General features: G+C 52.1%; 1 protein-coding gene across 7 annotated transcripts in view; it reads right to left on the reverse strand.

Annotated features, from left to right (window-relative positions):
• The window catches only part of TRPM2 (transient receptor potential cation channel subfamily M member 2), a 66452-nt gene that overhangs the window by 32049 nt on the left and 9295 nt on the right, over positions 1 to 25108 (reverse strand). For 6 of the 7 annotated variants that reach the window (XM_074389504.1, XM_074389503.1, XM_039480571.2 and 3 more), the window contains 9 exons: positions 21207 to 21375; positions 19689 to 19869; positions 16895 to 17061; positions 14734 to 14914; positions 13347 to 13408; positions 12361 to 12561; positions 9815 to 9917; positions 3046 to 3167; positions 2449 to 2802 (listed from right to left, as the gene is read on the reverse strand). In XM_074389504.1, coding sequence (XP_074245605.1) covers positions 2449 to 2802; positions 3046 to 3167; positions 9815 to 9917; positions 12361 to 12561; positions 13347 to 13408; positions 14734 to 14914; positions 16895 to 17061; positions 19689 to 19869; positions 21207 to 21375 — 1540 coding nt within the window. The remainder of the gene's footprint in view (positions 1 to 2448; positions 2803 to 3045; positions 3168 to 9814; positions 9918 to 12360; positions 12562 to 13346; positions 13409 to 14733; positions 14915 to 16894; positions 17062 to 19688; positions 19870 to 21206; positions 21376 to 25108) is intronic. The other variant, XM_039480570.2, reaches the window with a different exon arrangement.

Here is a 25108-nt window from a genome sequence, read left to right on the forward strand (position 1 = left end):
GTTTCATGCCAGGCACTTCAAGGTTCCCTGGTCTTATCTGACAGCATCGAAGCCATTTTCAATGAAGTAAAATTCTAGCCCAGTGGAGTCTGTTAATAGGTCTGTGACTGTCTTCTCTCTGAGGGACCCTCCTGCAGTGTCTCTGCCAGGGAGGCCACCAGGGAACATCTGCCAGGTGGGCAAGAAGGCGCACACATGAGCAAGGGCAGGGCACCTGGCTCAGCCCCGCCTCCCCTACCTGGCTGGGCTTCAGGAAACGTGTACTCAGGTAGCTGAGAAACACTTCCCAGAAGTAGAAAACGCATCTCCAACATCACATACTGTACAAAACACAATCAAGTGATCCTAGAAATTTCCCAAAGGTTTTTCATTATCAAGAAATGTGTTTTTCTTCCTAAACCACAGGTATGGATAAGCCTAAGCTGCTGCTTGGGCCTTCCTAAGTATATCCCTACTGAGTGTCTTAAATAAACGCACTGGACTTAGGAAGCACAGACCGTGAATGTATAAAACCAAGCCATACCCAGCCAGGCACAGTGGCTCACACCTGTAATCCCAGCACTTTGGGAGACCAAGGCAGGTGGATCACCTGAGGTCGGGAGTTCAAGACCAGCCTGACCAACATGGTGAAACCCCATCTTAAAAAAAAGATGAAAAATAAATAAAATAAAATTTAAAATAACAGTAATTCTAAAAAAAAAAAAAAATGATACCAGAGCCAAACAAATATAGCTCCGCAAATAAAACTGTCATCAAAGGCTTAAGCATTCTGATGCAAACACCCTGAAAACTTTGACAAGAGAATCCAGTATATTAAATTTGCACTGAGGTCAAGCTGAAACTCAAAACAGGAATAAAAACATGTTTCACTATCAGAAAATCTATTAAAATAATTCATCAAATTCATGGGTCCAGAAGAAAAGCAGCTGAATCTTCTCAAAGGCATCTGATAAAGCAGCACTGATACTCTGCTTTGTAAAACCTTAAGGAATCAGAGGAAATAAATACTCCCAAGAGGAAATACAAACACAAAATCCAGCATCATTCCTGACATGGAGACACTGCGAGGTTCCCATTGATTTAGGGTGGAGACAGGAGCAGGTTTCCCAATGAATCAGGGTGGAGATTGGAGCAGGGTTCCCACTGAATCAGGGTATAGATTAGAGCAGGGTTCCCACTGAATCAGGGTGGAGATACAAGCATCCACTCTGCCACAGCTGTAGTGCAAACTGGGCACCTCACACACATAGGGCCTGACTGTAGGGAGAAACCAGCACCCCTGGTGAGCAGGAATGGGGCTCAGGGCAGGGGGATCATCCTCCCTGCAGAACGTTTCACACTGTTTAGAACTTCTGGAAAGGGTACGTTATGGACTGAATTGTGTCCCCCTAAAATTCGTATGTTGAAGCCCTAATGTGACAAAAGCATTTTGAGATAGGGCCTTTAATAAGGTCATTAAGGTTAAATGAGGCCACACTGTGGGTTCCTAAGTGGATAGGTGTGGTATCTTTAAAAAAAGAGGAGTGAGGTCAGGTACGGTGGCTCACACCTGCAATCCCAGCACTTTGGGAGTCCAAGACAGGAGGATCACTTGAGCCCCAGAGTTTGAGACCAGCCTGGGCCATATAATGAGAACCCATCTCCACAAAACATTAAAAAATAATAATAATAAGCTGGGCATGGTGGCGTGCGCCTATAGTCCCAGCTACTCAAGAGACTGAGGCAAAAATTGTTTGAGCCCAGGAGGTGGACGGTGCAGTGAGCCATGACTGCAGCACTGCACTCCAGCCTGGGCGACAGAGCCAAACCCTGTCTCAAAAAACAGGCGAGGCACGGCGGCTCAGCAGTATAATTCCAGCCTTTGGAAGGCTGAGGAGGGCGAATCGCCTGAGGCCAGGAGTTTGAGACCAACCTGTCCAAAATGGCAAAACCATCTCTACAAAAAATAAAAAATGTGTCAGGTGTGGTGGTGCACACCTGTAGTCCCAGCTACTTGGGAGGCTGAGGTGGGAGGGTTGCTTGAACCTGGGAGGTCGAGGCCACAGTGAGCTATGATCACGCCACTGCACTCCAGCCTGGAAGACGGATTGAAATCCTGTCTCAAAAAAATAAATAAAAGAAAAAGAAGAGGAAGCGGCACCAGAGATCTCTCTCTCTCTCTCTCTGTCATGTGAAGACACAGCAAGAGGGCAGCCATGTGCAGGCCGGGAAGAGGCCCTCGCCAGAAGCCAGCCCTGCTGGCGCCTTCATCTGGGAATTCTGGCCTCTGGAACTTCGAGAAAATAAACTTGTAGTTTCCGCCCTGTCTGTGAAATTTCGTTACAGCAGCCTAAGACAGAGCATGTGTCTTTTCTGATAAAAATAAAAGCTAATTTCAAGAACAGAGACTCTAAGCACAGCGGTAGCCCGCACGGGCCAGGCCAGGCCGACCCCGTTACCAGCACGCACGTTGAGCTTGATGTGTGGTACAGGCAGCAGGAGCCGCGGCCGGTCGCTGTGCGGGGGCCGGGGGTAGAGCGGCTGCGTGAAGTCTCCTAGCAGCTCCCGCAGCACCTGGGCCACGTGGTGCATCTGCAGGCGGGGCGCGGCCGGCGCGCAAGCCAGGCGCTCGGGCTCCTCGGCCAGCAGCTTCTGCAGCTTGCTGTGAAACAGGCAGGAGGGCTCCAGGTTCTCGTAGAGATAGAGCAACGTGTCCCAGGTAACGAAGTCCTTCAGTTGCACCCCATTCTCCAGGAAGAGCTTCACAAACTCAGGCTTGTTGGAGATCAGGGCTGCCGTCATCATGGGGTGCAGATCTGAGGGCTGAGAGCAAGCCCTGTGCGGTGACCGTTGCATTTGGTCATCGCCCCATGTCATCCTGATCTCAATGACCCTGGAGGCAGGGGCTGCTGTGGTCCCCCACCTGGGGAGGATGAAAGCTGCCCGGGTCACCCACCCTCGAGGGAAGGGCTGGGATCCAGAGGATGCAACCCTCGCCTGCCCTTGCTTCAGGGTGCAATGCACGTGGCCCCGTGGTCCCTCCACAAGGTGCTCTGGAAGATTTACCTTCCACTGCCACTCATCCGTGAAGATCTCACTGCGGGCGATGTCCACGCGATTCCATGCCACTGCCAGTTTCAGCTGGTGGTCCCAGTTCTCCTGGCCGAAGTGGTCCTGGCTCCGTGAGGCTGCAGATGAACAGGGGCACATCGAGCCTTGATCCTAGCTCAAAGCCGTTTCCCTCCAAGGCCACCGACTTAGGACGTCAGAGTCAGGGATGTGTCATGAGCCCTTGCCTCTCAACAATTCAAAGTGACAGACGCAGGACCCAGTGACATCTCCCCATGCACACAGCTTGTGAAAGCACATTCCATTTTGGGATCGGAATCAATGAATCTTGGGGCTTTGGTCATCACGTCCACTCAGCCCTGTTTCCCCTGCCCTCCTCCTGGCCATGCCCTGGCCCCTGAGTGACAGGTGGGCAGTGAGCAAGAAAAGGGCCTCCCTGTTTAAAGAAGATACAGGTCTCTAAAGGGCAGGCATCTTATAGTAAGACCCAAAACTCAGGACTCAGAAGCAATCAAATTTCCTTTCCTGCCTCTATCGCCTGTAAATACTCAACAGCAACAACGACCTCACTGGTTCTCGGGACAAGTATTTCACTCAAGTAGTTTTGCACTCTCTTTCTGGTCTAACTTTTTAAAATGTGGGCTATAATTTGAGAAAAAAGAAAAAAGAATTTTGACCCTTACCTCGCACCACACACAAGAATCAACCTGAAGTGGCTCATAGACCCAAACATAAAGGCTATGTCTACAAAACTGCTATCAAAAACCAGAAGAAGATATCTGCAACCTTGGGATGGGCAGAGATCTCTTAGCTATGATACAAAGAACATGAATCATCAAGAAAAATTGATTAGCCGGGCGCGGTGGCTCAAGCCTGTAATCCCAGCACTTTGGGAGGCCGAGGCGGGTGGATCACGAGGTCGAGAGATCGAGACCATCCTGGTCAACATGGTGAAACCCTGTCTCTACTAAAAATACAAAAAACTAGCTGGGCGTGGTGGCGCGTGCCTGTAATCCCAGCTACTTAGGAGGCTGAGGCAGGAGAATTGCCTGAGCCCAGGAGGCGGAGGTTGCGGTGAGCTGAGACCGCGCCATTGCACTCCAGCCTGGGTAACAAGAGCGAAACTCCGTCTCAAAAAAAAAAAAAAAAAAAAAAAATTGATTAAATTAAACTTCATTAACATTTAAGCCTTCTGCTCTTTAAAGACATCTCAAAGAAAATATGAAAGCAAACTATACACCATGATAAAATAATATCTGACAAAGTATTTGTATCAGAATATACAAATTACTCTTACAAATCAAAAATAGGAAGACAAATAATCAAATAAAAATGGACGAGAGATCGGAAAGACACTTCAAAAGGTAAACAGGCAAATGGCCAAAAAGTCCTTAAAATGATGCTCCACATAAGTAGTCCTCAGAAAAATGTAAATTCAGACCACATTGCGATGTCACTTCACACCCACTAGGATGGCTACAATTTAAAAGACTGATAACACCAAGTGTTGGCAAGGATGTAGGGCAACACTCATCCATTGCTGGCAGAGAGGAAAAGAAATGCAATCTTTTCAGAAAACAGTTTGTCAGCTTTTTACAAAGAGAAACATACACTTGAAATAAAGGCCAGTAATTCCATTCCCAGATATTGACCCAGGAGAAATGAAGGCAAATAACAGCTTTATTCATAATAGCACCAAACTGGAAACAACCTAAATGCCCACCAATGGATAAATGGAAAAACAACCCGGGTGTATTCACACAATAGGATGCTCCTTCACAGACAAAAAAGAACAGAGTCTGACACATGCAACAACACGGATGAATCTCAAAAACAGTGCACTGAGCAAAAGAAACAAGACGTGAAAGAATGTGTCATGCAGGAGTCCATTTACGTGAAGTTCTAAAGCGAGCGAAACTAATCTAGAGTGACAGAAAGCAGACAGATGATTTCCAGAGCCAGGCTGCAGGGAGGCTTCACTGCAAAGGGCCATGAGGGAACCTTCGGGGTAAGGGAGACTGTGGTGGGTCACGGTGTCTATGCCTGTTGCACAGTACATTTAGAATGGAGGAAGCTCACTGTATCTAAGCTGAACCTTCATAACAATATTTTAAAATTCATTATGTTTTTAAATTGTGGTAAACTACATGTAGCATAAAATCTACCATCTTAACTTTTTTTTGTTTGTTTGAGTCAGGGTCTCACTCTGTCACCCGGGCTGAAGCACCGTGCTGTGATGATATTTATAATCAGGAGGCTTATTGCAGCCTCAACCTCCTGGGCTCAAGCAATCCTCCCACTTCAGCCTCTGAATAATGAAGAGTACAGGTGTGCATCACCACACCTGGCTAATTTTTTTTTTAATTTTTTGTATAGCCAGAGTTTGCTATGCTTCCCAGACTGGTCACAAAATTCTGGGCTCAAGTGATCCTCCCACCTCAGCCTCCCAAAGTGCTGAGATTACAGGCATGAGACACCTCACCCAGCCAAATATTTTTGAGTGTACAGTTCACTGACATTAAGTACAGTCATAATGTTATACAGCCATCATCACCATCCTTCTCCATATATCTCTTTTTATGTTGGAAACTAAAACTCTATCCCCACTAAACACTTACTCCCCATTCGCCCCTCCCCCAGACCCTAGCACCCACCATTCTACTTTCTGTCTCTATGAATTTGACTACTCCAGGGACCTCATGTAGGTGGACTCATATAGTATTTGTCCTTTTGTGACTGGCTTATCCCACTTAACACCTTCAAGGTTCATCCATGTTGAAGCATGTGTCAGAATTTCCTTCCTTTTTTAAGGCTCAGTAATGTTGCATTGCAGGTATAGACCACATTTTGTTTATCTATTCATCTGTTTATGGACACTTGGGCTGTTTCCACTTTTTAGCTATTGTGAATAATGCGGCTATGAACATGAGTGTGCAAATATCTCTTCCAGACCCTGCTTTAAATTCAGGAGTAGGGAGTGGCATATGTATCTGAAAGTGGAATAGCTGGATCATATAGGAATTATATTTTTCAATTTTTGAGAAACCATCATCTTGTTTTCCATAGCAGCTGTGCCATGTTACATTTCCACCAGCAGTGCACAAGAGTTCCAGTTTCTCCGCACACTGGCCAATACTTGTGATTTTCAGTTCTTTTTTATAGTAGCTATCCAAATGTGTTTGAAATGCTATCTCTTAGTTTTGATTTGCATTTCTCTGATGATTCCTGATGCTGAGCATCTTTTCATGAGCGGATTGACCATTTGTATGTCTTCTTTAAAGAAATGTCTATTCAAGTCCTTTGCTCATTTTTGAATTGAGTTTTTTTAAATTGTTGAGTTATAGGAGTTCTCTATATATTCTGGATACCAATCCCTTCCCACATGTGTGATTTGCAAATATTTTCTCTCACCTCATGGGTTGCCTTTTTACTCTGTTAATAATATCTTTTGATGCACAAAATTATTTGATTTTCATAAACCCCAATTTATCTATTTTGTCTCTTATTTATTGTGCCTCAGGTGTCATAGCCAAGAAGCCACTGCCAAATTCTCCATCATGAAGTTTCTGTCTTGTGCTTTCTTCTAAGAGTTTAGGTCTTACATTTAGAAGTCCTTGATCTACTTTGAGTTAAAATTTTTATAGGGTTTTAGGTAAGGGTTTAACTTGATTATTTGGCATGTGGCTATCCACTTTATCCAGCATCATTTTTTGTTTATTTTGGGGCTCACTATTCTATTCCATTGGTCTCCATATCTTTTGGGTCTTTTTTTTTTTTTTGAGACAGGGTCTCGCTCTGTTGCCCAGGCTGGAGTGCAGTGGTGCAATCATATCTCACTGCAGCCACAGGCTTCTGGGCTCAAGTGATCCTCTCCCCTTGGCCTCTCATGTAGCTGAACCACCTCCCACGTGGCTGAACCACTACAAGCATGAACCACCATGCCCAGCTTTTTTATTTTATATAGAGACAGGCTTTCACCATGTTTCCTGGGCTGGTCTTGAACTCCTGAGCCAAAGCAATCAGCCCACTTTGGCCTCCCAAAGTGCTGGGGTTACAGGCAGGAGCCACCACACCCTGCCCTCATGTCTTTACACCATTGCCACACTTTTTAAATTACTATAGCTTTGTACTGAGTTTAGAAATCAGAAAGTGTAAGTCCTCCAGCTTTGTTCTTCCCTTTCAAAATTATTTTGTCTGCTTGGTAAACCTTTAGACTCCACATGAATTTTAGGATGGGCTTTTCTATTTCTACAAAAAAAATCACTAGGGTTTTGATAGGAATTGCATTGAACCTGTAGATTGCTTGAAAGGGTGTCCAATTTTGTCAAATACTTTTCTGTATCAGTTGAGATAATCATGTTTTTTTCTTCATCACTCTTAATGTAGTGTATTGAGTTTCATATGTTGAACCATCCTTGCATTCCAGGAACAAATCTCATGTAGTCATAGTGTATAATCCTGTTATTGCTACTGAATTTTGTATGCTAATATTTTGTTGAGGAATTTTGTATCAATGTTTATAACGGACATTGGTCTGTAGTTTTCTTTTCTTGCAGTGTCTGTCTTTGGTATCGGAGTAATGCTGGCCTCACAGAATGAATTAGGAAGTTTTCCTTCTTGAATTTTTGGGAAAAGTTTGAGAAGGACTGGTGTTGGTTGTTTCAACATTTGGTAGAATTCACCAGTGAAGCTATCAGGCCTAAAACTTTTGTGGGGAGATTTTTTGTTACTGATTCAATCTCCTTGTTACTTATAGATCTATTCAGAGTTGTTGTTTTTTTTTTTTTTTTAAGATTTAGTCTTGGTAGGTTTTGTGCTTCTAGAAATGTGTTCATTTCATCGAGTGCTATGGCTTGAATGTTTTCTCCAAAGTTCGTATGTTGCAAGCATAATCCCCAGTACAACAGTGCTGGGAGGTGGGGCCTAACAGGTGATTCATTACAAGACAAAGCCTTCATGAATGGATTAATGTCTTCTTTTGGGAGTGGGTTAGTTATTGCAAGAGTGGACTTGTTATAAAAAAACAAATTTAGCTCCCTCTTGCTTTCTTACTCTCTTTCATGCATGTGTGTGCTCCCTTGCCCTTCTGCTTTCTACTGGAAGGGCATGTGTGTGCTACCATTCTGGAATGACACATGAGGCAGGCCCTTGCCAGATGCTGGACCCTCAATTTTGGGCTTCCCAGCTTCCAAAATTTCAATAAATCAATCTCTGGCCATCTTCTGGGAAGGCAAGGATGGTCAGTGATTGATTTATAAAGTGCTAGGTACTTCGTAAAGTACTTAGTCCGTGGTATTCTGTTATAGTCACATAAAACAGACTAACACATCTAGGTTATCCAATTTGTTGGCAAACGATTGTTCATAGTACTCACGTATAATCCTTTTTATTTCTGTAGAGTCAGAAGTATTGCCCCTACTTTCATTTCTAATTTTAGTAATATGAATCTCCTTTCTTTTTTTCTTAGTCCAGCTAGCTAAATGTGTGTCAATTTTATCTTTTCAAATGACCAATTTTTTACTTTATTTTCTCTGTGATTTTCTATTCTTTATGTCACTGATCTCTGCTCTAATCTTTACTATTTCCTTCATTCTGCTGCTTTTGGATTTCACTTGTTCTTATTTTTCTAATTCGTTACGTTGTATAGTTAGGTTGTTGGTTTAAGATCTTATTTTCTAATGTAAGCATTTATAGCTATAAATTTCTCCATTAGCACTGTTTCTGCTGTGTTCCATAAGTTTTGATGTTTTGCTTTTGTTTTCATTGGTTTCTTGATTTCCCTTTTAATTTCTTCTTTGATCCATTGGCTGTTCAAGGTAATGTTTTGTTTCCACAACTTTGTGGATTTTCCGCTTTTACATACATCATTGATTCCTAACTTCATCTTATTGTTGTCAGATAAGATATTTTGTATAATATCTATCTTACATCTATTAAAAGATAAATTGAGACTTAATTTGTGGTCTAATATGTGGTCTATCATCTCACTGTTGGTGTGAGGTTTTAAGCACAACATCAAGTCCTTGATAAGGGGAGTCTCAAATCAACACAAGATGAAAGTCTAGCCTTTATCACAAAAGCTCTCTTTTGATCCTACCCTGGGCCCACTCTGCTGAGCCCTTCAGCAGAGCCCTGGGGCCTCCGACCTGGATGGTGAGAAGCCCAGCATTGGGCAGGAGGAGGAGGTATAAGACCAAGGATTTCCAGTGTCAGGGATGTCCTGGCCCTCCTGTTGAAGCCACTGGGTAAAGACAAGGAGGCATGAGCCTACTGTCCTGTGGCATGAGAAGAGGACAGTGACATTTGTGGCCTGGAGAATGGGCCAGGCCAAGCAACAGAAGTTACACAGAGAGACACAGCAGCTCAAGTCCACCACGCCATTCCTGAGGCCCTGCTCTGCCTCTGTACTCTTTCCTGCATCAGAGGCAGAGGAGCTAAAGTAGCCAGCAAGCCGGAAATGGAGAGAGGCGACTTCTGTATTTTCTTTCCACCCTGAAGTTTTGTGAGAAATTATGACCACCACAAAGGTATGCATGACACAGACTGCACTCAGATTTTAGTTACAGGTAAGGGAGCTCACACCTCTAACATTAGGTGACAGACAGGTGCTCACCTGCCCATTGCCAGCTGCCCTCTGGCCAGGGTGTCCAACCAAGGGGGACCATTCTGGTTCCCAAAATCATGGCACACAAAGACTGGAACTGTGCATCCTCAGAGCCCATGTTCCGGCCTCCACCCCATTGTGCCCTCATTCCCTGACCCTCACCTTTCAGCAAGGCCTGAAGGATGGCCACATCTACATCCTGCTGACCGTCCTTGCCTTCCCGGAAGATAGTCAGCAGCTGCCGCCTCCGGACAATATCCTGGATCTGCAACAAGCATTTTCCAAGTGAGACACGCAGTGACACCCCCCGCCACCCGCCTCCTCCAGGACACATAGAATTGAGGCCCTGGACACAGCCAGAGACCTGGGCCCTGCCTGCCCTTGTGGCCAGGACACCACCACATCTCCTCTTGCCTTAGACAGAGCAGATGAAGATCCGTGGGGACCAAATACACCATGTTGGTAAGAGTCTGTTGGGTGGAAAACACGATCCAAGTGCAACAGACCTTCGCCCTGACAGTAGTGCAGCTTCATGCGAGGCTGCTCCTCCCGGCCCTCCTGCTAAGCCTGGGCCACTCCTCACCACCTGCTTACCTGTCTGTGTATCTATCTATCTATCTATCCATCCATCCATCCATCCGTTTAGCTATCCATCCAACTATCCATTATCTATCTATCTATCTATCTATCTATCTATCTATCTATCTCTCCCTCCCTCCATCTATCTGTCCATATAGGCATCTATTCATCTGTCTGTCTGTCTGTCTACCTAGTCTATCTATCTATCCATCCATGTGTGTGTCATCCATCTATGTATGTATCTGTCTACCTATCCATCTATCCGTGTATACACCTATCCATCCACATGTGTCCATTGTCTAGCTATCCATCCATCTATCCATCTTTCCATCCATCCACCCACACAGCCACTCACCAACCAATCATCCATCCACCTATCTATCTATCTACCTCCCACCCACTACCTATCTAACTATACATCATATCAATTCATCCATCTATTTTTTCGAGACAGAGTTTTTGCTCTGTAGCCCAGGCTGGAGTGCAGTGGCATCATCTTGGCTCACTGCAACCTCTGCCTCCTGGGTTCAAGTGATTCTCCGACCTCAGCCTCACGAGTAGGTGGTATTACAGACACCTACCACCACACCTGGATAATTTTTGTATTTTTAGTAGAGACAGCCTTTCACCATATTCGCCAGGCTGGTCTCGAACTCCTGACCTCAAGTGATTCACCCGCCTCAGCCTCCCAAAGTGCTGGGATTACAGGCGTGAGCCACTGTGCTTGGCCCATCTATTTTATCATCTGTCTATCTAGATATCCATCCATCCATCTATCTATCTACTCTGTGTCAAAGCCCCACACACAGGGCCCTGGCTTGCTATGGAGAGTGCGTTAAAAACCAGCAGTGCCCAACAGCAGCAGATTAAACTCAGTGCTGAGAACTGCCTGAATAATTTATCAACCAGCAGAGAAAGGGCTCCAGGGCCCGCCTGACAAGTCCCAGTGGCACCAGGAAGGAAGGAAAGCTGCCCTGACGTCGGGAGCCGAGCGGCCGCTCACAGCCGGACCGCGAGGTTTTCACAAACTGACCCTCGCGGCTACATCGTATTATTCTCCTGCTGGACAAAAACTCTCTCACTCGACATCCATGCAGAACACCGTCACTCGGAGACCATAGCAAAGCACAGAAGGAAGCGAGGTCACTGTGCCACCCGAAAACCACAAGTCACGGGACCTCTGCTTCTGGATCGGCCAACAGGGCTGACCTCCAGCCGGCTCTCCCCACTCCCCTGGTTCCCGAGGGCGCTTATTTTCAATCCACTCTCCACAGCCCCCATCTGGCCAAACACGTATGTCCCTGTGGCCTGCAGCTGGGGCGGTCACTGACTGCCCACAGAGACCAAATTAAACCCAGTGGGAGCCGTGGAACGCGCATGTCAGCTGCTCGGAACCTGGGGATGTCCGGGGTCTGCAGGAAAGACATGGGCAGAGGGCTCTGTCGGCCCCAGCTTGCTGGGAAACCAAGGGTCAGAGGCCCCAGTGCAGTCCCTGCAAAGAATCCTGCCAAGAACTGAGTCAGGTGATCCTGGAACCGCCAGGTACACGAGGGAGGGGGAGGGGCTCTCCACAGGAGCCCACCCCCCTGAACAAACGCTTTGTGGGGTGGCCAGGGCCGAGCAACCACAGCCCTTCACAAGCGACCCCCAGGCCACCCAAAATCTACTCCTGGACTGCAGCAACGGCCCCTCCTGAGGCCACGCTACATGCCTCCATTAACCCACCTACGAGGCTCTGAGCCGGACTGGCCCCGGCGACCCACAGCCGTTAATCAGCAGCTGCCCTGCTGCCCGACTCAGCTGAGGCCCCCCAGTGCCTGCCTCCCGCCCCTCCGACCCAGCAGGCTCTGCTCACCCCACGCTGAGCCCGGCGATGTTCCCAGCCCACCCTGGTGTGCTGCCGGTGACGCTCATGGCCTCCCTTCGCCTGCTGTCCCGGGATCGGACCTCCAGAGGGAACCCAGCCAGGAGGCTTCCCTTCCATGCCCCACCCTCTGCAAATCATTCTGGCACCTGCTAGGACCGCTGGGTTCTCCGCATGGGTCCACGTGTCCTGGTCCCGCCCACCAGGCTGACAGTGTCTCTGCGAAGCAGCCGCACCCTGGGGACCCACAGGCCACCAGACTCACCTTTTTGGTCCACTCGACAATCCCGCTTTCCGTGAAGGCCTCAAACACCTCCTGGAAGAACACACTCAGCTTCTGCTGGATAAGGGAGAGGCTGATGTCCGAGACAGGCAGGCTGGCCACCTGGGCAATGACGTCGGCCACGCGGCCCGAGCCCTCCACCACCACACAGGGGGTGCCGTTGGTGGTGGCGTTGTAGATGGTCTGCAAGGCAGGCAGAGCGTGAGCCTGGACTGGGTCCTGCCTCTCTCCCACGCTTTCTCACGCAGAGAATCCTCCGAGGCCGGCTGAGGGCAGCGCTGGCTAACGCGACTCCAGGATCCACTAGAAGTGCTTATTATTTGGTGGCGTCCCCTGCTCTGGGGCAAGAAGGGGCTGTCCTGACACGCTGGGGCCGCACACCTGGCAGCTCCTCTCCGGCCTCGGCACGGCAGGATCAAACACTCCCAGCATTTTTGCCCACGGACCTGCGGACGCAAGGGCCTCGAGCCAAAGGGGCTGCTGCGTGGACCAGGAGTTACCAGCCTCACAAACGCCCCCAGGGAGAGCAGGGCAATGAGGAGGCCCCCAGGCTCCAGGGTGTGCTGGGCTTCAGGAAGGGACTGGCCACAGAGCCATCCGGCGGAAAGGACACGGCCACGTGTGTGAGCCTCAGCCCCCAGCCTCCCCAGAAGGTCCTGAAAACTGGGGCTGCTGGCTCCCCACTCGCTTCAGGCCCCGGGAGCCCACCCTTTCCTTCCATGCCGGTCAGTGGCCGGGTCAGAGCCAAGCCCAGCCTCCTCCCCCAGGCCCCTTCCTTCAGCCCCCCTTCTGCCCCCCCACAAGCAGCCCTGTCACGGGGCAGATGCTGTCTTTCTCTGTCTCCTGGCAGGCAAGCTCACCGCCCTCTCTTGCCCACAGTCCCCTGAGCGCTGGTACAACTGCTTCCAGCCGCCATCTGCCTGCAGCTGTACGCGGCCCCTCAGGCCCCTCCCCACCGCGGTACTCACGTGCAACGTGCCCGGGCCGCCCTCCAGCACCACGCACACGATGGGGATCTTGATGGCCACGCCTAGAAAAAGCACAGAGCTGAGCGAGTTGGGGGGCAAGACCCTGCACCAGTGCCCTCCCCTGCCTGCTCCGGCTCCAGCGGAACCGCACGCCGGAGCACCTGCTGGGAGGCCTGCTGCCAGTGCCAGTCGTTGTTGAAAATCAAAGCTCCGCATTCCCAGGAGACCCGCCTGTTCCACAGCAATGAGCAGATCAAGAGCCCCCGCCGCCCTCACCTCCCCCACTCGCTGGCATCCACCCCCACCCCACTTGCTCTCTTGGGAGGGAGGAAGGGAGAGGGGCCATGGGCAATCAGAGCAGATGCCCCAGGCAGGTGGGCATGACCTGTCACATGTGGGTGGGAGCAGGACACGGCACATCATCCTCTGTCCATCTGCCTGGCCCTGCCCTGAACTTCACTCAGCCCAACAGCAGGGGAGACTGAGAAGGACCCAGCAACCCCTTTCCCAGGCAGCGGACTCTCTGAGCCCCCCAGGCCCACTGTCTTCACACACACACCCACAGCTCCCCACCCTGTGTGTCCTAGTCAGGCCGCTTCTCAAAGGGAGGGCCCGGACCCGCAGCATCGCCCTCCCCAGGAAAGTGCTCCTAATGCAAGTTCTCAGCCCACCTGGAGCTGCTGACTCAGACCCTGGGCCCCGGCCCACGCACTGATGAGGAGCCCCCCAGGGGGTTCCAATGCACAGGAGGCTTGCAAGGGACTCCAGAGTGCCCGGGCACAGGCCAGACAGCTCCGTCACCGTCTCCTCTCTGAACCTCCTCAAGTCACGTGCAAAACCCCACACTGGACCCCCGATGGCCTCGAACCCATCCCATCCCACCTATAAGGAAAGAGGTGTCAAATCCGAAGTTTCGACTGTCGTACATCCTGATTTCTGACCCTGAGACCAGCCTGTGATCACGGTTTAAAATGACTGCAGGCCCAGGCACAGTGGCTCAAGGTTGTGATCCCAGCACTTTGGGAGGGTGGTGGGAGGATCCCTTGAGCCCAGGAGCTCGAGGCTGCAGTGAGCTGAGATCACACCACCGCACTCCAGACCCCGTCTCAAAAAAAAAGTTTTAATGCAGGTTGGCCTATTACCCATAAACACACAGGTGACACACAGGTGAGCTGTCAGCGCCCCCAGACCACCCTCCCACGGGCTGAAACTGGCAAGAACACATGACCCTCCCGGGACAAAGTGTAAAGAGACACGGGAAAGAAACACAGGTGTGTTCCGAGCACGCTCCGAGTGCCAAGCCTGTTGTGACCAGCTGTCCCTGACACTGACCAGCCCCCCCGCCCCCGCTCCCTGCTCGAGCGCCCTCGAAAGCAAGCTCCCCTACCTCCTCTTTCCTTGGTCTGCTCTGATATGAACTTCTCCAGCCTGGTCCTCAGAGGAATCTCCACCCCGTACTGGCCGTGGGTACCGTCGTCCACGAGGATGAAGTGAGAGTGGTTGCTGTCCAGGCAGGTCAGGTTCCCTTGGCCTTCCTCATCCAGGATGTACTCAGCGGGAAAGCTGCCCTGGGGCGGCAGGAAGCGTCAGACACAGCTGCGGGAGAGCCCCACCTCCCAATGCAGCAGGGCCTAGAACCTGTGGACGTGGCCTCACTGGAAAAGGGGGCTGTGCAGATGTGATCTAAACACCAGAAGTTTAATCCGGAGGGTCCGTGTGGGCCCAAAATGCCACCACAGGTGTGCTCACAGGAGTTTTTACATGTGACCCTCGCAGAACAAAGTATAAACAGACACGAGTGGGCCGGGTCTGGGAGACACACACAGGAGAGGAGGCCACGGGACCACAGAGGCAGAGATGAGCAATTCGGCCACAGGCGGAGAAAGCTGCAGCCCCAGGAGTGGAGCAGGTGGGGAAACAGACCCTTCTCCCAGGCCTCAGGACGGGGTGTGGCCCAGCCACGGCACCCCGACTTCGCCAAGCAACCCCAGCTCCAGAGTTCTGTCTTCCATACACATGGGAGAGTTCAGTGCTGCTGCTTTGAGGCTTGGGCCGCTGGTGACGGCAGCCACAGGAAACAGGTCCAGGGCTGGGGACGAGGAAGTGGGGAGCTGCCGTAACAAACACCTAAAAACGTGGACGTGGCACTGAAATTGGCAGTGGGGAGAAGACAGGCGGATTCTGAAGCACCGAGTGGAAAATGGCTCCATGTCCTTAAAGAGACTATCGGGGGGCATGTGGCGATGACCTTGCAGAGATGGGCACGGGGGCTCATGCCTGTCATCCCAGTGCTTTGGGAGGCCAAGGCGGGCAGATTACCTGAGGTCAGGAGTTTGAGACCAGCCTGGCCAACAGGGCAAAACCCCATCTCTACTAAAAATACAAAAATTAGCCGGTGTGGCGGTGCCGGGCACCTGTAGTCCCAGCTACTCAGGAGGCTGAGGCAGGAGAATCACTTGAACCTGGGAGGCAGAGGGCCAAGGATGTGGCTGCACGACCTCTGCAAGACACGAAGATCACTTGAGGTCAGGAGTTCAAGACCAGCCTGGCCAACATGGTGAAACCCCATCTCTAAAACTAAAAAATTAAAATCAAAAAAAAAAACAGAGCAAGCAAGGCCAAACAGCCGGTCCAGTCTGACCCTGCCGGACACATTCATGATTCTGAGGCAAAAGGAAGGTGAAGGCCGGGCTGGCCAGTGCCTTGCTGGGCCCCCCATGGGCATCTGGAGTGACAAAGGGGACCACCACCCGGGGCTCTCCCCCACCCACCCCGCCCCGCCCCAGGGAACGGGCCCACGGTGTGGTGTCGGCTCGAGCTCGTTGTCAGAGAAGTGAATCCCCACTCAGGGGCAGTGAGGAGAGGGTCTGCTCCGCGAGTCCCCGGCCAGTGCCCAGGGCTTTCCTGGCCACATGGATTCAGGGGCTCACGCTGTTATGCCAAAGTTAGTGTGTCCTTGGAAAACCTGGTTGAACGACTCGTTATCTGTCCCAGCTCAAGGCTCCAGATTAAAGCAACTGCTTGTCCCATGGCCGGTTGACCACAGACAGAAGCGCTGGGTCCTCAGCCTTGACGGAGAAGCTGGGGTGGGTGCTGGCTGCCTGGCACCGCAGCACGGGGGGATTCCCAGCTGCAGGAGACCTGAGTGCAGGGACTCAACACGCTAAAAGCTCTGCTTCCGGGTCAGATCCCCCTGGCTCAGCCCCACCCAGCTGCCCGCTGGCCACGCTCCCTCCCTCCTCTCTGTTATCGGGGCCCTCACAGCAAGTGACTGTCACGTGGACCCCTCCTACAACCTTGAGGAGAGGACCAGAGTCCAGGGTCACTTGGGTCAGGGATGGGGCCAGGACTGGAGTCCGATCTCCTGAGTGCACCCACCTCCCAGAACACTCTGCCAGCTCCCCACAGCACCCAGTCAGGCCTCACCCACCCCGACCCCTGAATACTCCACCTGCTCCCTACAGCACCCAGTCAGGCGTCACCCACACCCCTGGTCCTAGGCTCCCCTCCCCTGACCTGGGCCCCTCCACAGAGGAGGTCGTGCTCACCATGGGATGGATCAGGCCCTCGCGGCGGTGGACAGTGCCCCAGGTGGCGACTCCGATGGTGATGACCTCACCTTCCTTGTAGCTGCTGCTCAGGCTGAAGTCCCGCACCGCCTCGCCCACCTGCTTCATGACACCAGCATGGGACCCTCCCGTGATAATCCAGGCCCCTGGGGAAGGAACACGGGTGGGCAGGCCCCGAAGCACTGAGGGCACCCCGACACCCAGGAGCCTGATGCCCAGCCCCCGTCAACACAGAGCCCCTCACACAGGGGCTTTCTTTTTTTGAGACGGAGTTTCGCTCTTGTTGCCCAGGCTGGAATGCAGTGGCACGATCTCAGCTCATTGCAACCTCCACTTCCCAGGTTCAAGCAATTCCCCTGCCTCAGCCTCCTAAGTAGCTGGGACTACAGGAGCCCACAATGACACCTGGCTAATTTTGTATTTTTAGCAGACATGGGGTTTCCTCTATGTTGGTCAGGCTGGTCTCGAACTCCCGACCTCAGGTGATCCGCCCGCCTCAACTTCCCAAAGTGCTGGGATTACAGGCGTGAGCCACCTCACCCAGCCTACTCAGGGGCTTTCAAACCAGCATGTAGGGAAAGAGGTTGCCCTTCGTCTATGGGGACAGACGCAGGCCTCACCCTCTCCCTGGTCCCCGCCACCTCCCCTGGCCCCAGTTTCAGGATCATGGTTCTCAGCACGTTCTCTGCATTCTTCTATTTTGCCTTCCCTCTTCCTGCTAGCTTCCAGCACCCAGATGCGGCAGAGTGTGGCAGGTGCATCCCAGCTCCCACCACTCAGCCTGGTCCCTAGGAAGGACACCCCCACCTCCCACCCACCGCCTGCTGCCAGTGGCTTGCAGCCGCCCCTGCAGGAAACACACCTCCCACCCCATGTCCAGCCTGATCCAGTGTCGTGTTGTGAGCTAACGGCAGCTTTGCCTGAGAGCAGGAGGCCCCGAGGGGTCTGCTCGCCTGCCCGCCGCGGGGTGAGAGGCACAGGCGAGGCCGCAGCTGGTGCCCCACAGCCTCCCCTTGAGGCACCAGCAAAAGTCGCGTTTGTTCGTTTTTGGGGTTTGTCCTGGGGCAATGCTGGCGTATCAAAGGCTGGGAGGCGTCACCATAAAAACAGCAATCGGCCAGGGGCAGCAGTTTATGCCTCTAATCCCAGCACTCTGTGAGGCGGAGGCAGGTGGATCACCTGAGCTCAGGAGTTCAAGACCAGCCTGGCCAACATGGTGAAACCCAGTCTCTACTAAAAATACAAAAATCAGCTGGGCGTGGTGGCAAGCGCCTGTAATCCCAACTACCAGGGAGGCTGAGGCAAGAGAATCACTTGAACTCAGGAGGTGGAGGTTGCAGTGAGCCTAGATCACGCCGCTGCCACTGCACTCCAGCCTGGAGACAGAGTGAGACTCCATCTCCAAAAAAAAAAAAAAAAAAAAAGAGCACAATCAGCCTGTTATCCCAGCACTTTGGGAGGTTGAGGCAGGAAGATTGCTTGAGCCCAGGAGTTCAAGACCAGCCTGAGCAACACAGACCCTGTCTCTACAAAAAAAAAAAAAAAAAAAAAAAATACAAAAATTAGCCTGGCGTAGTGGCACGTGCCTCTAGTCCCAGCTACTTGAGAGGCAGAGGCAGGAGGATCACCTGAGCCCAGGGTATCGAGGCTGCAGTGAGCTGAGATTGTGCCGCTGCACTCCAGCCTGGGGAACAGAGCGAGGCCCTGTCTCAAAAATAGATAGACAGACAGACAGATAACAATTGAAAAGGTGGTGCAGGCTTTGGGCCAGGAATCAGACAGTGAGGACGCTGATACTGACATCTGAATGATGCAACGTCAAGGCCTTAGCAAGTGAGACCGGAACAAATCCACGGCATTATCTGAGGCAGCAAAGCTTCAGAGTGCCTGCGGGACGGCGGCCTGCGGGAAACCCGGTCCCACGTGGTCAGCCCGAGAAAAGGTCCGGTCATTTCACAAGCCGGGATGTGGGGCTCACAGGTCAAAGGTGCCGCCGTCCTCACGGTCACCCGGCAGACAGCGGAGCTGAGGACGCTGTGAGCCGAGCAGGCCAAGTCAGGCTCAGCTGTAACTTCACCTCCAGGCAAAGGCTGGAGCCCGGGAACAGCCAGTGACTCCAGGCCCATCGGGGCCCAACACTGCCTTCCTGTGTGATTAGCCCCCGATAACCCACCTTGCAGCCTCACTATTAATCCACAGTCCCCTCCAGCGAGGCCCAGGCAGCCTCGAGGGCTTGGGGCCCCCTCCCCATGGAATAGGGGCGGGGCCAGGCACTGCGTCACGGCACTGGGGGTCTCATGCCATCCACGGGGACTGGGTCCCTGCCGGGCTCTCGCCAGTGCTGCGACCTTGGGAGGTGATTAGATTCCAACCAGGCAGTTGCCTCAAGTGAAAAGACAGGAATAACAACACTCCTTGCCCGACACTGACAGAAAAACACCATCACGGAGAGTGTGCTGACCAGGAACTCTCACCGACCTGCTGAGCACCCGAAACACTGGCCTCCGCCACGCACCCAGGCCACTGGGGTTCTCATCTCTGCATGGCCTCAGGCACCAGCAGGGCACAGACTGAGCATCTCCAGCGCACGGGCAGGCCAGGGGCAGTACCAGCATCAGGGAGCAGCCATGCCCAGGCGAGGCGCACGCGGGTCTGACGCAGCACGTCCTCTGAGACTCCCGGGGCCTTCTGGGTCCTGATGGCCCTGGCTGCCCCCGCACTGCCCCCACAGCCCGCCCACTGGGGCCTCGCGTCCCTCCAGCCTTCGCGGTACCTGTGGTCTGAGCCACCTTGACCAGGCCTCTGCGGAAGATGCTCTTCAGCCGCGGCTTCATGTTGAAGTTCTTGGCACCCCCCGTCACTGAGATCAGGAGGTTGGGGACGTCCAGCCCCCAGTGCTGGGTCATGAGGTGGAAGATCACGCTGGAGGGCGTGTCCTGGGACACTCGGACGTACTGTGGGACGGGAAGGCAGCGGAGGGGGCCCACGTGTCAGTGGGCAGGGACGGCACCGACCCAGCAGGCAGCGTGGAGAGGCCCCAGCGGGCGGTGGACCCCGCACACAGTGGGGGCACGGTGGGGGCAGGGCATGGATCGTGAGAGAGAAGAGGGAGGCAGACAGGCCGAGCTGGGAGCAACGGGCCACCCTCCGGGGACCAGACCCATCCTCAGCAAACCTCCCCCAGCCCTTGTCCCCCCACAGCACCCATTTTTTCCTCTTTCTCTAGATTTTGGGAGCGGCTCTCAGCCATGCACTGGCACAGACTCACTCCGATTCCCGCCCTGACGCCAGGGCCCTAGGTCTCTCCGGGTCTAATCAACTCCTGCACCACAGTCTCCGCCCTCCTGTCCTTATGTGCCCAGCACTGCCCCTCTTCTGTCCCCTCTCCTGTCTCCTCTCCTCTAAGGCCCCTGTGCCCTCACCACCTGGGGTCACACGACCTGCCCCCGGACCTGCCCCACTGCACCTCTTTGGCCACCTCATGGCATCACCACACATCGAGTGGACAAGTCACACTCAGCGGGTACCAGGTTCAGGGCTCCAGACCCCAGCACAGAGATCAGTGCCACCGTCTCCCAGGGTGGTGACACCCAATCACTGTCTCAGAACCCTCCAGAACACTGGTCAACACGCAGGGGGCAGAGCCTCTGACTCCACAGTTCTCAGGTGGGGCCTGAGAACTGGTCAGAGACAGCTGGTCCAGGACCCACAGGGAGGTCGAGAACGAGAGAACCCAGGCGTGTGCCTGGGCCCCTCCAGCAGCCAGCACCCCACGGCGCTCTCCTGCAGGCAAGGCTCGGCCTGGATCCCGCCCTGCCTGGACCAGCCTCCTCGGAAGGACTCGCCTTTGCTACCAGACTTACCAACCCGGCCTCCTGCTCTCCTGGGCCCCTTCCCCCTGCTCTTCCCTCCCTCCCACCCCCTTCCTGCCATTCCCCAAGAACACCCTGAGCCTGCACCGCTCCCTCCTCCCTCCTCCCTCCCAAGCCCTGACAAATGCTGCCCAGGGCCACCCAGCCAGGGTTCACTCCTGACTCCCGGCTAGCACCTTCCTAGAAAGCTCACTGCGCCGCACCCTGCTTTGCAGGTGGCTGAGCACTCTGAGAGTGCGCGCACCGCTTCCTTGCCTTGCAGAGGTCCTCTCTGCCATCCCTTACTGTGCGGTGGGCTCCATGCTCCCTGGGCCCTGCCAGCCTCCTGCTCTTGCCCCAGGAAATGCCAAACACCACATGTCACTGTGGGGCCCTGCAGCCCCACCCACAAGTCAGAGAACAGAGTGATGGAAACCAACCTTTCCCACCTTCTGGCCCAGGCCCGTGAAGACGATGTCGCCAAAGGCATCTGTTGGCATCTCCTGGATGTGTTTCTTTGGGTCCCACCGTGTGCCCTGGAAGGTGCGGGGCTTGGTAGCCTCCTCCAAGTGCTGCTCACGTGTGTAGCCACACTGACACACCACCTTCCTGCAAAGACACAGCACCAGTCACCAGGGAGTGAGGTGCCCCTCCTGCTCCCTGTGGGGACATCAGAGGAGGCCCGGTGGGAAGCCGTGACCTTCCCCCACCGACAATAGCAAGACACCAGCCCCGTCCAGCCATGGGGGTGGCTGCAGCGGCCTAATGGTGGGCTGGAACTCTTCTCACCCTCAGCAGCAAAAAGGAGCCTTCCCTGGGAACTGCCAATGAAGGCTGCAGGGAGAGCTTACTTTACCCTTCCTGTGGCAGTGACGAGGAGGGGCAGCCCACCTAGCAGAACAGGGATAGTCCACTGCGGGCTGTGAGGGTCTCCTGGAGCACAAGGCCCGGAGAGACGGCAGAGCCTTGGAGAGCCGTGTTCAGAAGGGAGGCAGAGGAAGACAGGTGGCAGTGATGGGCAGGGCCCTCCTTCCCTCACCCTAGACAGGTCAAGGGAACCAGCTAAAACTCAAGATCCTGAGTCTCTTAATATAAAATTGAAAGTATCACAGTTTCAATTACACATCACTAGTTGTACCAAGATCTTAGATGTTTCTCGATTGTTAAAATGGGAAAGATAATACTTCCCTGATGTGCACCCTACAAGGCTGTACAGAGGTCTCGCTTAAGGTGCTTGAGACTTGCAGCGATCTCGCGGGCACCTGATGTGGCCTCCACCGTGCATGGATGAGAGACCCGGGTCGGGGGAAACGCTCCCAGGACAAGGCCCTGAGCTCTCCCGGTTTGGTCCGATGCCGCCCCAAATGTCCTCGTACATTCCTAACAACCGATAACAAGCCACGTCCTGCCCCTCTTCTCTGAACCGTCACCTCCGATGACATCGGAACTTACACCTGCGTGGTATTTGCAAGGCTGACGTGATGCGAGAAACTGCATTGCAGCCACTGACCCAGAAATCACATAATCAGAGAGCTGGCTCGGAACTCAGCCCAGATAGGCGTGAACGGGACGCCACGCCCGGCACCCCACGGGAGATGAGAGCTCTCGGAGGCGCGCCCTCTCCCACCCCGGCTCCTCCTCCCATCCAGGGGGCTCCTGGGCCCTCCTCGGCATGAGCGCCTGAATTCCGGGGCATCCCCTCAGTCTCTGTGCTTCAAAGGTAAGGACTGGCGGCCCAGGGAAGAAAAGCGATGTGCCCGAGGTCATGAGATCCATGGTGGCAAAACAGGAGCACAAAGGTCCGGATGGGGTGGCCGTGGCAGACACGGAAGTGAGACGGGTCTGTGCAGAGCGGAGGAGGATGAGGGGACGCGGCGCTGACCAGCGGGCGTCCCGGGCGGGTGAGTGGGGAGGGAGCCCCACCGTGTTTCAGGACAACACGCAGGTGGTGTAGACAGATCTGCTTCAAAATCCGTGTTTGCGGCAGAGGACGCTCAGCACTCGTTCCGCCCCGGTCTCTCCACAAAACAAGGGACATTCCAGCTACTCCTCGCGAAGGAACAGCCCAGAACACACCTGGCCCTTTTTCCCATCCCGCTGCAGTGGCCACCATGGCTGGTGGTTGGTGAGGCTTCTGTGCGGGACAGATTCAGCACAGAGACCTGGGCTTCCATCTCAGAAGGGCCTGCTTGCCAGGCGGCACGTGGGAATGGGCTTTTGGAGCATCCGTCCATCCCCTGACGGTCAGGAGAGCTTCTCCAGGCCTGGACTGTCCCTCTGTCCCCTGACGCTTAGGAGAGTTTCTCGGAGAGAGATCCAAGATGGCTGATCACTAGCAGCTCGGGATTGTAGCTCCCAGTGAAAGCGCAGAGAACGGGAGGACGCCACACCTTCACGTGAATTCTTGTTGCTCACGCACCAGGAGATTCCCAGCGGAGGAGCCCCGCGGGTCGCCAGCGCGACTCTTGTGACCGGCGAGGCGGTTTTGCCGGCGCCTCGGAGCGTCGGTTCTTAGTGCAGAGTCAGAAAAGCACCATCAATCTTAACGCCGCTGATTGAGTAGGCGCAGTGGGTTGCTCAGATTTCGGCGCTGAGAATCAATAAGTTGGACGTCCACTCAGAAACCTAATTACAAAGACGGTGAATTCAAAGACCACAGATGGATAAATTTATAACGAAGGGAAGAAAACAGCCAAAAAAGGCTGAGAATACCCAAGATCAGAACGCCTCTCCCTCAGCGGGGGATCCCAGTTCCTCATCAGCAACGGAACAAGGCTTGATGGAGAACGAGTGTGTTCCAATTACAGAAGCAGGCTTCAAAACGTGGATAACGAGAAACTTCAGTGAATTAAAAGAACTTGTTTTAAACCAATCCAAAGAAACTAAGAACTTTGAAAAAAGATTTGACGAAATGTTAAAAAGAATACACAATTTAGAGAGGAATATAAGTGAATTGATAGAGCTGAAAAACACAATACGAGAACTACGTGAAGTATGCACAAGTTTTAACAGCCGAATTGATCAAGCAGAAGAAAGGATATCAGAGGTCGAAGACCAACTCAATGAAATAAAACAAGAAGACAAGATTAGAGGAAAAAGGATAAAAAGGAACGAGCAAAGTCTCCAAGAAATATGGGACTATGTGAAAAGACCTAATCTACACTTGATACGTGTACCTGAATGTGATGAAGAGAATGAATCCAAGCTGGAAAATACGCTTCAGGACATTATTCAGGAAAATTTTCCCAACCTAGTAAGGCAGGATAATATTCAACTCCAGGTAATACAGAGAACACCACAGAGATATTCCTCAAGAAGAGCAACTCCAAGGCACATAATCAGCAGATTCACCAGGGTTGAAATGAGGGAGAAAATACTAAGGGCAGCCAGAGAGAAAGGTCAGGTTACCCACAAAGGGAAGCCTATCAGACTTACAGCAGATCTCTCAGCAGAAACCCTACAAGCCAGAAGAGAGTGGGGGCCAATATTCAACATCCTTAAAGAAAAGAACTTTCAACCCAGAATTTCACATCCAGCCAAACTAAGCTTCACAAGTGAGGGAAAAATAAAGTTTTTTGTGAACAAGCAAGCACTCAGAGATTTCATCACCACCAGGCCTGCTTTACAAGAGCTTCTGAAAGAACCACTACACATAGAAAGGAACAAACAGTATCAGCCTTTCTAAAAAAATACCAAAAAGAGCATCAATATAATGAAGAATTTACATCAACTAATGGGCAAAATAGCCAGCTAATATTAACTGGCAGTATTAAACTCACATATATTATTATTGATTCTAAATTTAAATTGACTAAATCCCCCATCCAAAGACAGACAGGCAATTTGAATAAAAAACTAAAACCAATCAGTATGCTGCATCCAGACCCATCTCACATTCAAGGATACACAACGATTTAAAACAAGAGATGGAGAAGGATTTACCAACCAAACAGAGAGCTAAAATAAATAAATAAAAAGCAGAAGTTAAAATTAAGCAACAAAGATCAAAAGAAGCAAAGAAGGACATTATATAATGATAAAAGGATCAATGCAACAACAAGAAGAGCTAAAGATCCTAAATATATACGCATCCAATACAGGAATACGTAGATCAGTACCACATCATATCAACTTAGAAGTTTAAACGAAATGTTGGTTGGCTCCTTGTTTGTTACTCTCTTCCCTCATTTTCTTTCATGTCTCCATTATTAAGGACAATTATAGGCATACCCATATTTAGACTGCATTCTAGCCCGGGCAATAAAGCAATACCCCCATTCTCTCTCCCTCTTCCTCTTTCTCTTTCTTCCTCTTCTTTATTCTTTTTCTTATTAAAAAAATG

Source organism: Saimiri boliviensis, chromosome 18 (assembly GCF_048565385.1).
Source record: "Saimiri boliviensis isolate mSaiBol1 chromosome 18, mSaiBol1.pri, whole genome shotgun sequence".
Taxonomy (NCBI): Eukaryota; Metazoa; Chordata; class Mammalia; order Primates; family Cebidae; genus Saimiri; species Saimiri boliviensis.